At 39.4% G+C, this 14,201-nt stretch overlaps 1 protein-coding gene across 15 annotated transcripts in view; it reads left to right on the plus strand.

Moving 5' to 3' along the window:
* The window catches only part of OTUD7A (OTU deubiquitinase 7A), a 131,739-nt gene that overhangs the window by 93,375 nt on the left and 24,163 nt on the right, over positions 1–14,201 (plus strand). For all 15 annotated transcript variants that reach the window (XM_085234224.1, XM_085234235.1, XM_085234233.1 and 12 more), the window contains 2 exons: positions 2,948–3,102; positions 12,864–13,046. In XM_085234224.1, the coding sequence (XP_085090350.1) occupies positions 2,952–3,102; positions 12,864–13,046 (334 nt within the window). In that variant the 5' untranslated portion in view covers positions 2,948–2,951. The remainder of the gene's footprint in view (positions 1–2,947; positions 3,103–12,863; positions 13,047–14,201) is intronic.

Here is a 14,201-nt window from a genome sequence, read left to right on the forward strand (position 1 = left end):
AACTTGATCCAGTTGACTTTGCTTTGCACTGTTTCTGCGACAGTGTAGGCAGGCTAGAATAAGGAGGTAGTAGAATTGTAGGATTGAGTTGGAAGGGACCTTTAGGGGTCATCTAAACCAACTCGCCTGCAATGAGCAGGGGAATACCTTTAGCATAACTATTTTGGATGCCAGCTATCTTACTAGCTATTCTCAAGGTGCCAGCTTAAATTTCTCTTATTTTATAAACATTATGTTGAAGGCTGGGTTTGACTTCTCTAGGGAAAAAAAAAAATAGATACAAAACACAGTAATATCAGCTTGTTCTCTCACCCTTTCAAAGCCAACCTTCTAAGTCAATATCAAGCAAGACTGCTTGCAGAGAGGCTCCGTGTCCTGTGCTGTCATGGCGTAGCTTGCTGGAACCAGCCCCACAGGCCGTGTCTGCAACGCCATCTCCTCATGGAGTTCTGCTGCTGGCACCTGGGCATGGCTGTGCAGGGCTGCCTCAGTGCCATGCTGGTGTTCACAGCTGGCAGTAGGCTGCTAAAACTGAGCCACTTGGCCTTGGGATGAGAAATCCTGCTGTGAAGTGGAAAAAAGTCTGTGATAATGATTAAACTGGTACTGCATGATGACAGCTTTAGGAAGCCCTGGATAGATGGGTGAGCCAGGGCAGGAGTCGGATATAACTACTTATTAAAAGGAGTGAAGACCTATGTGTACCTGGCTGTGTTAACTAGTGCTCTGATTGCTTTATTCAGAAAAAAAAAAGGAAGAGGAGTGAAGTATAGCTAGGACCTTCCTTTCCTAACTCTCCCACCTGGACCTCAGTCAGTCCAAGTTTTTAGTGCTTTCTTGTTGCAGGTGTTGGTTTTTTGTTTGTTTTTTTTTTTTTTCATTTGCTTTGTGGAGAGGGTTTTTCCACCAGAAAGTCAGCTACAGAAATGCTGGAGGCTGGAAAGATACTCTGTGTTCAGCTGCAGTGTGCTTTGTGCTCTGTTGAATTGTTTGCCTGGAGGTCAGCTGGCTGAGGTTTATTAATTGGGACTTCAGTTATCTGTGACTGTCTCAGTGTATGACAATTATGTAGTTTATATTGGGCACCTTTATGCTATGCTTTCCACTTAAGCTTTTCTTTTTAAAAAGGAATGTGCTGCATATTCTGAGACCAGCAGGCTAGTCTGTCTTTAGCTGGTACCTTGGTAGCTGTCCTCACCTCCACCTGTTGCTGAGGTGCTGATATATGGCCTTGGTGTGTTCCGTACAAACTTCTGTGACATGGACTGCACATGCTGAACTTCATGTATATCTTTGGAGGACTGGTTGCTCTCCAGGTTGCTGTAAAGCACCTTCAACCACTGCTAATTGCCTCAGATACTGGATACCATTCTTAACTCCAGTCCATTTGCCTTGGTAGTTTGCACGGTCTTCTTTCAGAGGATGCTTTGACTTTATATTCAACAGAAGCTCTATGCAGAGTATGTGGATTGTGGCCCTTTTCTAGTCCTTTTGTTGGCTGTCTAGCCCGTAGGAATGGATCTGAGCTGCTAATGAGTTTGTCTTTCCTGATTAGGTCTCAGTACCCCAGTGTCAGAGAAGACGGGTGGTAATTCCCTCTACCTGGATGGCACCTGCAGTCTTTCTGCATCATATGAGCATTCTGGTTACACGTCTGTATCTGAGACACTGAAGGGCTGTTTCAGCAAGGCAGGAGGCATCTATCCTAGAGGAGAGGAGGGAGTTGTCATTCTTCATTTCCTCACAAAGTGAGGGAAAGGAGAGGAGGAGGGGGAGGGGAAAGAAAATTATTAATTGTCTTAACGAGATCATTTCTGGAGAATGGGAGCAAAACAAGGGTCAAATATCAAATTAGACGTTAGGCCAATTTTGCTTGATTATTCTCCCATGCAAAGAAAACAACTTTGCTTTGCGCTGTTGCTGTTTGCTGTCCTTAACAAGCCCTGAGTTTGCTAATCCTATCCAGCAGCTAAGCACCCACCAGCTGCTCAGTCACTGTCCCCCTAGCATTACAGAGAGAGAGGGGGGAGAAAACTGGAAGAGCAAAAAGGAGGAAAAAGTCATGGATCAAGATAGCGGCAGTTTAATTAAAATGAAGGATGGAGGAGGTGGGGGGAAAGCAAGTGATGCAAAGACAATCAGTCACCACCTCCCACAAGCAGACTGATGCCTAACCAGTCTCCAAGCAACAGCTACTTTAGAAAGATTCTCTTCCAGTTTTATTAGTGTGCATGACATTTACATGGTATGGAACGTCCCTTTGGTGTGCTGGGGTCAGCTGTCATACTTCTGTTCCCTCCCAGCCTCTGGATGGGCGAGGAGAGAAACAGAGATGGCCTTGGTGCTGTGTAAGCACTTCTTAGCTATGGTTGGGACATAGATGTGTTACTGACACTGTGTTAGTCACAAATCTAGGAAGTTAGTTAGTGAAGTTCATCTAAGCCTGACATTGTAATGGGGAAACAATAAGTTACGGAAGTGGTAGAGAGAGTAAATAAAAGAACAAATACTGAACTCTGTCCTACGTGTGTTAGCGTTAGTAAAGCAAAAGAGCTGGAAGCTAGTCAGACATTTAAATATTTGCTAAACTTCAGTGTATGAGAATTTCTATCCATACAGACAATGATACAGTCGTTGTGTTTTGAATGAACAGTGCATACATTTAGTTTGATTCTTCAAGCGGTGGAATTACTAAGAAGCTGCAGATAAGAAAAATCAATTAAAAATATGAAATGTTAAAAAATAATAATAATAAAAAAAGAGAACTAGGAAGAAAATGTGAGTGACCAAAAGCTTCTAGTCTAAGGCAGAGGTGAATGATAAATACTTTTAAATATCATAACTTGTATAGCATTTCTATTAGCATTGTTTGATGAAGAGAGGAAAAATAACATTTCCATCATTTTGGAGTATGTTCCATAACTTTGTTTCTTTTTCTTCCTGGCAGATGGATGCCTTCTAGCCAATCGGCGAGTCCTGCTGCTGCCTCATGTCTGGCAGCATCTCTGAATGATCACATGACTCTTGATATGGATGCAGTCCTGTCAGACTTTGTTCGGTCCACAGGGGCAGAACCAGGTCTGGCCAGAGACTTACTAGAAGGTAAGCTTTCAGGACACAACTATTTCCTATGCCTGCCGCTTTCTTAAAGCAAGAACCAGTAATAAAAAGAAACCTCTAGCCTCTGTTGACAGACATTTCTTAGTATTTTGGTTAGTAAGCCAACTGTTGTAGTCAGTTGACCAGAGACTTCATCAAAGTTTTTGGCAAAAGCCTTAAAAAGTTCTTGGTATGTTAAATTGCTTGTTTTAACTTACTGACGATCATGTTAAGCGTATATGTGCCACCCAGGGAATGGGGTCAAAGGGCCTTAGCTTAGTTTTGTCATTTTTAGCTGTCTGAAAGTAGTTTTAAATGTTTTGACTCACTGGCCAAAGCAGTTGAGTCTGAAATGGTTGTACTGTAGACAAAGAAACCAGAGATGTTTTGGGGTCCAATCTATGTGCCTAATTCCAGCTTGATGGAAAGGGAGTCAAATGGCTCCTATGTTTAAAACATCTGAGAGGCTGTATCAGACAAATAACTTTGTCTTTTTACTTATTTTATTATAGCCTTAAGCTTAGAAGTGGAAGAATATGTTTGATACTGAAAGCATCTCCTTTCTTTGACTTTTGGTGAAAATTACTTGAATCCTTCTATCTAGTGGGCAATCAGTAAAATCCCTGCCCTTTTTTCTCTTTTGAGCTTTGTATTGAGTACAGTTACTTGTTTGACCAAAACGTGCTGCTTATTGTGTCTGACAGAAATGTCCATTCTTGATTTGGAATGAAGATAGAGATGAAAAAGGTGTTTTCATTCAGTAGTTCCACACAGAATCACAAAATTGCAGAGGTTGAAAGGGTCTTCAGTATGTTGAGTCCAACCTCCCTGTCAAAGTGGATTCTCCACAATAGGTCGCACAGGTAGGCATCCAGATGAGTCTTGAATATCTCCGTAGGAGGAGACTCTACAGCCTCTCTGGACAACGTGTTCCAGTGCTCCATCTGTAGGGTAAAGATTCTTCTGCATGTTTGTATGGAATTTCCTACATTCTAGTTTCAGGCCATTACTGCTTGTCCTATGCTATGCACCACTGAGAGGAACCTGGCCTTTCTGTTTGCCTTCCATCTCTCTTCAGATACTTACAAATATTAATCAGATCTCCCTCCCTCAGCTGCCTTTTCCTCAGGCTGAACAGACCCAGATTATTCAGCTTTTCCTCAAATGGGAGATGATAAAGGGCCCTCTGCTGGACTCTTTCTAGGAGATCCTTGTCTTTTTGGAACTGGAGAGCCCAGAACTGGACACAGTATTCTAAACGTGGCCTCTCAGTGAAGAGTAGAGGGGGAAGATCACCTCTCTTGGCCTGCTGGCCACGTTTTTTTTAACGCACCCCAGGATCCCACGGCCTTCTTGGTCATCAGGACACATTACTAGCTACAGCCAACCTATTGTCCACCCAGATCCTTTTCCACAGAACTCCTCTTCAGCAGGTCATTCCCTAACCTGTACTGATGCATGCACCCCCAGGTGCAAGACTCTACACTTGGTCTTCTTAAACTTCATCCAGTTCCTCCCTGCCCAGCTCTCCACTATGTCCCAGGTCTTATTAAATGGTAGCACAACCTTCCGGTGTGTCAATCACTCTTTCCAGCTTTATATCATCAGCAAACTTGCTGAGGGTGGACTCTATCCCTTCATCTGGGTCACTGAAGTTGAGCAAGATTGGACCCACTGCTGGTGACATGGCTAGTTCCTTCTGTTTGTTTTTTAAACATAAAAATAAAAAATCCTAAATTGGTTCCAGCTTTTGTATGTTTGGCTCTTCTTGACAGCTATTAGTATCATGGAATAAAATGTAGTATAATCCAGTTTCTGATAAGTTTTTGATAAGTGAAACACGCAGAGTTGCAAGCCTCACTTTTTATATTTTCTCTATCATTCGAAAGAATGTATAAATAATTCCTTTGGTTATGTGAGTATATACCTTTTTAGTGTTACATACAGAACAAAGTGTCTTTTTGGCAGTCACATTATTTATACTGTTGTTTGTATCTTTGGCTATGCTTTAGTATAGACAAGGAGCTTGTGGTCAATACATGCTTGCTCTGACATTTCAAGATAACCAATTTTAATATTCTGTGTAGTTGCTTAACTGATCAGGAACTCACATTTCACAGACTCAAAAGCATTAGTTCATTGTTTGAGAATTTTGCTATGCACATCTGAAAATAGATGTAAATACAGACTTTAAAAGCTGCATCAAAGTGAAAAATTGGCTTTGGTTTTCTTAGTTCTACATAAGAAATTAAAATCAATTTCATGGTATTACAGTGTCTTTTAAGTACATTTGTGAAAGTCCCACAGCTGTATAATCAGCTATTCATTGGTGGTTAAAATTGCAATAATAACTGCTTAGTTGATATTTTTCCAATGAATAATGTTTCATTTCTACTTAGTTTGAATGACCAGTCCTAGGCTGCTTGCTGTTTTGTATTCACGTGGTAAAGCTGTGGGAACTTAAAAATGTACAGACTTGAAGAATAATCAAGGAAAGATGTGGAGGCGGAAGGGGCTTAACACTTAACAACACAAGCAGGTACACTTTAATATGTCATCTGTCTTGCTTTTTAGGGTTTCTTGATTTTTTTGGACATTTTAAAGATCCTTTGTTCCATTACAGTTTACTCTCATACATCGATAGACTTATAAGCAGCATAGTTTTCCTTCTGAAGAAAGCTTTTAAAACTTGAGATTACAGTCTAATAGGTCATAGAGCCATGTGACATTCACTGATTTTTTGTTTTTCATTTGACTGTGTATTAGAATTGAAAAAAAAAAAAAAAAGATTATTTTCCAGCATGGCACTGGGAAAATGTCTGTTTTCAGGGCATGGGTACTTTGCCATTGACCCACAGAGTCTTGTTTAATCCTCTTTTGTCTTCAGAGATGAGGGTTGGTGGGGGACTTCTTAATTCCCAAGGGCAGTCTAAGAAAGGAAACCAGTTTTGATGACAGTATCCTAAGCCAGCTTCTTCCATTCTTGACATCTGTGCAGTACCTGAGAAAACTCAAGCACAGAATTATTAATTAATAATTTGTTCTGCACTGTTTTCAAACAGATTTTGATAGCACAAAATAATTCAGTTTTATCACAACTGAGAATAAATTTGTAGAGAGGAAGTCTGAATAACCTCCTCCCCCAGTTTTTTCTTTTTCCTCTTGCCTTTAAATATCCCAATAACCTCACGCCCATTCCTACGGTGAGGATCTAAGCTAGATGAGATCATGAGAAAAAAGCCTGTTGTGGGACATCTATACTGCTAAGCCAAACCTTCTTTCTCTCTGCTCAGGAGGCTTTCATCTCCCCCTCTCTATAGCAGTATCAATTTTTTTTTCTGCTCACAGTGTGCCATCATGCCTTAGCAGTAGCTGAGTGAGCTATTTCTGGGCTGAATTCTGCAGATGATCTGTCTCCACATCAGAATCTGTATTCCATCAGGAACTGCAGTACTCCTTGTCGAATATGATAGTTGCTGGCTAGTGTCTAGTGCATAGAACAATTCATGCTTGTTTTTTTGATTGCTTTGTTCCTCTTGGTACCTTCCTATACATTTTTTGTTGTAGGGCTTTTTCTTCCTCAGAACTTCTTGCATTCACTGCCTGAATGCTGCTGTGGACCACGTAGGTTATTTTTATCATTCTTTTTAATTAAGAGAACAGCTTTTTACTTACAGTACTAAAACTCATAGTTGCTATTATGGGTGAATTATTAAAATGGGAAGCACATTTCTGTCAGCTTGGTCATGACTACAAGACTTTGCAATGCTCCTCCTTGTTGGTCAAGCCTCCAGGGAGGCTTCTTGGTTGACAGCACTTGACACCTTCTCTAGTCTTGCAGAGAGTTTGAAGTAAACGCCCAATGGAAATTAACTTGTGAGAGCCTGAACATCAAATAGGTGTCTTCAGAATCATGGCATCTCCAAGACATCATAAATCCTGATGCTTAATAATTAAGAGGCAAGCAAAGAATAAAGAATATGTCCCTGTGGAAGTAAGGGACACCAAAAACTATTCACTGTCTGTACCAGATAGTAAAAAACAGAAACAAAACAAAACCTGCAAGTTGAGGAGAGTATGAGCACAACATCTGTTAGCAAATTACAGAGTAAGTAGAATGACTGTGACAGTTGCTTGGCTTTACGAGCAGCATTTGACTCTGGAGACGTGGAAACTGGATCTGATGCTACACATTGTGATGGTTTAGAAATCGGTTGTGCTTGAAGCAGATCATTTCATATCAAAAATATCTCATATGACCTGAGTTCTTTGCTCTTGTGTGATTATGAAGACCTCTGGCATGTGTGTGTATGTAGAATGCAAACAAACAAAAGTTTATTCAGTGAACTTATCTGAAAGCAATAGCTTTTCCAGTACTGTCAATTCCATGCAAACAGCCTTTCACGTAATTCCTTGAGACAAAGGCTTTCTTTTCGACTGTGTACTAAAGCACAGAGTGAACATCTACATCTTTTTTAAGTTTAAAAGCACTTCATAAAATAGCATTCAAATCCCTCAATGTGTCTTGGGGACCAAGTCCGTATTGCCAGTTCTTTTGCCAGTTCTTTTCCATTGTGTCTTTTTCCAAAATATATTTTTTCTAATTTTAAATTTATGCTTGCTGGTATTACTATCCTGTCTTTCATGAGGATATTACTAATTACCAAAACCGGATGGCTGAAGGACAAGCAAATACTATTTAAATTTGACCCAGTTTGGAATAGAGAAGGACAGTTCGTTCTGTATTACTATAAAAGAGTTTTTTCATTAAATTGAAAGATAAAACCAATTGTATTTATATTACATTATACATTACATTATAGTACATTATATTTGCCTTATTTTTGAAAATTAGAAAACCAGAAAAGCATTGTATTCTATTGAATCCACTTAGGTGTAATGTTGTAGCATCTGTGAGTTACATGTTTCCCCTCAGTCTTCCTTACTTGGAAGGTCTGTTGCTGCTTCCTACAGGTCAGTACCACTGTTTCAGGTGCCTGGTTTTGGTACAAACTTTCCTTTCCTCCATTGTATTTTTCAGTGGTTAGTGCTTAACTGCTGAAAAGATATACTGAGCTTTAGATCTCATTCAAAATATGCTCTTCATACACTTTTACAGCAGTAAAATTGATTCTACTTAAACAGTAACAGTAGCTTTGTTTTGAGAATAATTGTGTTCAATATTGATTTTAATAGCTAACCAGGAGCACGCACTTACCTTTATGAAAACAAGAGTAAGTTAAAGCATTGCTATGGCTGTCTAGTCTAAAACTCTAATGATGTCCTTCTGTAGTCACGGACTTTCTGTATAGGCATGGGTAAATGTAGAGGTTGCTAAGAGATCAGGTAACATACAGGTTAGTTTTCAGACAGCAGGAGGTATACAGGCAGTTATCACTTGATTAGTGATTACTAATCAAGGAGGATAAGGGATTAGACATAGGACGAGAGATGTTGAAATGCCAATACTATAGACAAGCATCAGGTGAAGGAGATTTGTGAAATTCAGTGTATATAATAATAATGGAAATGAGAAAGAAATTAAATTGCAGCAATAATGTATATTTAAGTGGGAAGCTGTATGTACTTACATAAGTGGTTTCATTCATTTATATGACTGTGCTCAGCATTTATTTGTATAAACCAACAGTATCTTTGCTTTTTCTGCTAGACTGTTTATGTGTGTCATATTTAACCACATCATATTTACATAGAAATAATTGATATCTATTTCCAGCTTTGTGTGGAACTTAATTGAGGTGTATATAGTTCAGCATTAATAAGTGTCATGAGATTGGCTGAGTCATGGAACGTGTGTGTTCAAGGAGACTGACCCATGAAAGTTAAGAGATGCAGTAGAAAGATATTTCCTTCTGAGAACAGTATACATCAGCAGAATTAAAAGAAAAAAACAACAATAAAAACAATAACAACAACAAAACCCACAAAAAACAAACAAACAAAAAAACCCCACATAATTGGTGGAGAAATTTACAGTGTTGTCATATGATTGTACAAAACCATCTCTCCCAAAATAGCCTCTTATTCTTTCCCTCAGACAGTTCCTTTTATAGTTCTCTTGTGGAAGACTTGGCAAAGGGAAGAAGAAACTGAACAGCTATCAATGTCTTGTTCCGCAGAGATCAAAATTGTCATTTCCAGCTGTCTATTCATCTTGAGTGACTTTGCAATCAAGCAGGAAATGGGATAACATCAACTAAGTGTCCTTGCTATGTTATTATTTGAGAGTTTGAACAAAAATTAAACTTATTTTAAAACATGTGGTGTAATATTAGCCTGGTTTTACATCCAAGTTTTTCAGAAAGAGTGGAACTGATCTAGAATTCTTCTTTGCCTGTCATTATCCATGTTAATCTGCATTGTGCCAAATAGGAAGAGTTAATTTCATTTAAAGTCAACTTGTGCATTGCTTTATTAGCAGAATGGACTTCCTCAGATGGTAAAAAAGATAGTGGTAAACTTTCTATCTTAAATGATTATTCAGTTGAGGGAAGTTTTTTTTTTTTTTTTTTTTTTTTAATTAATCTGTTCTGTTAATTAATTGCTCACTGGTCATTCTGTTTTGATAAGAACTAAGAATCTGTTAATTGTCTGGAAAGTCAGAGGCTGTTTTCTTTTCTCCAGATGCCTTTCTGTATTAGTCATCTTTTATCTCTTAGTTTTAATAAATAGAGGAGCTGGCTTCCAGTGAAAGAGAAGTAACTGAAGAGGTAAAAGAGTTCTTGCGGTTGGAAGGGGTGTTCCTTAGCTTTTTCTCATCTTATTTGTTTTTACATAGCTTATAACTCTGCATTGTACCTGCAGTCCAAATTCTAAACATCTGGAGAGAGTCCTGTGAAAAAAAGGTCTATGTAATAGTGAGGGTAAAAGGCCAGGACTTGCTGAGTTCAGAATAATTCTTCTAACTTCACCAGCACATACAGCTAGACACACACGTTCCATTAAAAAGTTGAGGTTAATCATGGTTCAGCTGAAACGCGTACATAAGGCCTCCTGAGTAGATTTCATCAAGATACGGAACGATTGAACAGTTGTTTGTTAATAATCTTCACTTCTGGTCCTAAATCTCTAAATGAGATTGATGATCTCATATAATTATTGGCAGTTATGAGCCTGTCAGCCAGCAGCATCACACAAAACATCGAGGCCTACCTGTGTTCCAGGAGGAGTCCGGTCTGTCACAAAATGCACCAGCCACATTCAGCTTTTAATTTCCATTGTGTCAAAGGTGAACATTTTCCACTTCCTTTATGCGTCAGGAACGCATAAATTAACATCAAATCTGGACAGGACTAATTGAGGCTGATAGGAAAAAGAAGAATTTTAAAGGGTTTCCTCTGTTTTAGAGAGCTCAGTCAGTTCACAGCCTTCAGGCCTTATTGCATTCTCTTGTGAGATGGGATATTGATGTAACTCCAGGAACAGATACGATTCTCTTTCTATGGTTGGCTTTAAATTGATTCATCTTGGGCATGCCTTTGTTTATAAGGAGCACCTGATGGTAGGACTTTCTCATTTCTCCTCTCAACCTTGCAGCCAATATTTTCAGCTAAGAACTCTTTTCTGCCTTCTTGGAAGGAAGGCAGTAGTATAGAGATCAAAGCTGTTTTACTTTCTGCCATGCTTAAGGGTTCAAAATCTAAGCTGAAAGATGGCACAGAGCATAGATGGAGTACAAGTCCTGGACTTTGCTTTTAGAAATAAGTTATACACCCTGCCAAATACCAGATTTGTGTCTGGTGCTTCATAAATTTCTGCGGCTTTACGTCCTTGCAGGTAGATTTCATCCCATAGGGAAAGGGCTGCCTGAACTGAGCATTCATGCTAAAAACTCTTTTGCTGTTTAACTGCTTTGTTACCAAACCACTGTGCAGTCTTGTGTAAAACGCATGGTCAGTGTAATGGGCTAAATGAGGAGATGATGTTCCTTACACCTAACAGCTGCTACTTCGTATTTGTGGCACAGCTGCTATCCTAAGAACACCTTTGTATACGACAGTATGGAATATTTGGGTCACGAGGTAGTGACTCTACACTAGTTTTTGAAAGAGTGAAAATGTCGGATTTGTTTGCCAGCAAGAATTCTGTCCTGCAGACAGGGAGACTTTGTTTATTTGGTTGGCTTTTTAATTATTATAATTATTTTTCAGTTTTTTGAATTTTCAATATAGGTTTAGTTCTACAGAAGGTTTGCGTTATCTTTAGTAATGCTTGATTGTGATTTGTTTTCTGTGACTTGTAAAATGTTCATGCAGTGATAGTAAAATAGGTAAGAAATGCTGGCTAAAGCATTCATGTTTGTATTATTATACTGCTTCTTCAGTAGTTTTTGTTTTCAGAAAGGTATTGTATTTGCATGCTATTTTCATTAAGAACAAAAAAAATGACATTGAAAGTCAAGTAGCTGGGGAAATATTGCCTTCTATTAGAATGGTTAAAAATTCTGAAAGACGTGTTCATTTCAGTTATAATGTGTTCATTTTAGTTATACTGTCATTTTGCCAAAATACCTATTTTCCAAACTCGTATTTGTCATTTTGAAGAATTGTGCCCTCTCTTAGCTTAGCTTCCTGTTCAGCATCGTTGTCCTCTCTAACCTCTCCCTTCCCCTTTTGCATCTTTTTTTTTTTCCCCCATGTTTTTGGTCCTATTCAACTTCATGCTGCGGTTCCTGTCCTTCTCAATATATCCTTTGCTGAAGTCCTGTATATGTGTATTGTTGCACACTGACCTTCGCTGTGGTCCTCACTACTTAGAGCTCTCTTAGTTCTCTGTCTCAGGTTGCATCCTTTCTGGCATGTTGTTTATCACTAAATCAAGAATTGCTGGTGACCTTTTAAATGTTCTTTTTAACATATTGGAGTAGGTGGATATGTGAAGGTTGTGAGTGTGGCTTTGTAATTGCGTGCTTGCTATTCCTGCTGATTAATGATGAATGTCCCCTAATTGTATGATGTCTGTTGTTAAGAATTGAAAGAAAATGATTTTGTTAACTATTGCAGTGCTGCTAATCTATGCTGTTTAGTAAAAACAAAGACACCAAAAAAAACACTAAATCCTAAATAAATAGTATGTTGCTCAGGTCTTGCTTCATGAGTGTTATCAGCCTGAAAAATATACAATCTAGTAACAGTACAGCCAGTGTGGGCAGCCTAGGGTGTGCCTGAGTTTTGTTGTTAAAGAGTGTGAGACGTGATCTGACAAAGCTTGTGCTCAGCTCTGAGCAAGCGAGGATTACTCATATTGAGGTCTCTTCCATTACGAGGTCTCTTCTCCTTTTGATTAAAGAGGGACAATGTGAGGTGATGGAACCCAATTGAGGGACAATGTGTCTTACTGTGGTTGGTGTACTGGAAAGCAGCATGAGGACTTTTCACCCCCTGAAAAGGGGAATGCTGAAGCATTGCAATAAATTCAAGCAAATGTGCAGCAGTGGATGGGTTCAAAAGGCCGTGTGTTCTACAGATGCAAATGATAGAAAACAAACCAATAATGCACACAAGAGGGAAAAGAGTTGTATTCCTGTCTGTTTGCTGTGCACTTTCAAGGTGTTTATCAACTCTGCATTTTTGTTCAGGAAGGAGCAGTTGTAAAACGTTTTTTCCAAAAGCTGATGCTCTAAGTGAGAATGATTTCTCCGTTTAAGTTGGTTCTAAATACACAGGGAGATGGTTTCCAGGTTCCCAGTCTGCTCTCAGACTGTCCTGAGCAGATGTCCTTTTTTTTTTTTTTTCGTTTGGCAGGCAAAAACTGGGACTTGACAGCAGCTTTAAGTGACTATGAGCAGCTCCGGCAGGTGCACACCGCCAACCTGCCGCAGGTGTTCAACGAGGGCAAGTACTGCAAGCAGCCCGAGCCCGAGCAGCCTCCTCAGGTGACAAAGGCCGAGCGGCCCTGCCTGCAGCGGCAGGATGACATCGCTCAAGGTAAGAGCTCTTCTCTGGGGCTTCTGTGCAGCAGCTTTCTAGCTGGCCTGCTTGTGAGTTTTGCGTGTCTGCAAGGAGGTTGAAATCATTGGCCGCCAGCCTCTGAGCCACGTCACTGTGATAGGCTTTGCAGAGATGCTATGCGTTGCATTTTTCAGCTGTCACGGGCTTTGCCTCAGCTCTACAAGTTGTTGTTTTTTTTTTTTTAATGAGCAGTTCAAGTACAAAAATACACTATTCCTAGGCAGTCCTGTGGTACAGAAAAAGGGAAGTAGAGGGTGTCAGAGACCACTACTGTATGTAGTGCTTCATGAAGTACTTTTGTACTACATGAGACACAAAAAAGGCGTTTTTTAATAAATAATCCATATTTCTGCCTTTGCATTCTTTTTCGTAGTATTTGATTAGGATGTATGAAATCTGTGAATAAATTTCAGCTTTTAACTTTTGATCCCTTATGGCTCCCCTGAAGAAAGAACATCCCTTCTCAAGTCCCACAACATAGAAATTGAAACCTTCAGAACTAAAATGAGTCATCTACTTCAGGCAGCTGATTTCCAGTATAGTATCCCGAGCATTAGGATTTACTTTTTTTGCATGCAATTCTGTTTCAAGTTTTCACTCTCTTGCTCGGATTGTTGGAATGCATTTCTTTTTCATATTAATTATCAAGGAACTGTAGTTAGCACTAAGGTTAATCTAGAGCTCTGACAGCTTCTCAAGTAGGAAAGCAACAGCACTAGCATGGTGATTTCAGCAGGGCTTTCTATGCAGTCATTGGAACGGAAAGCCTTCCCTTTTCCTGCCAGCTCATCCCTTTTATCAGACAGGAAACGTCATCAGTGCTCACAAGTATCAGTGAAGCTCTGTTTTAAATGGATAACTTCCACCAGTAGGAAAGGAACTGCATTGCTTCTTATGACTCCTGAGAGTATGAAATACTCTCAGATAAAGGGAGGAAGAATAGCACACTGTAGTTGGTAAAACTGTTGCTTTCACCCTTATTAGGATCCAACTTACTGTAAAAATCCATATTACTATACTACCAAGTTTACACTGAAATGTTCGTCTGATGGTTTTATGTCTGTAGTGGGTTCTGTGGTACGAGTCTGGCTTTAAGTTATGTTACGTGCATAACTGAAATCCTTCCTGACC

Source organism: Meleagris gallopavo, chromosome 12 (assembly GCF_905368555.1).
Source record: "Meleagris gallopavo chromosome 12, MGAL_WU_HG_1.1, whole genome shotgun sequence".
Classification (NCBI taxonomy): domain Eukaryota; kingdom Metazoa; phylum Chordata; class Aves; order Galliformes; family Phasianidae; genus Meleagris; species Meleagris gallopavo.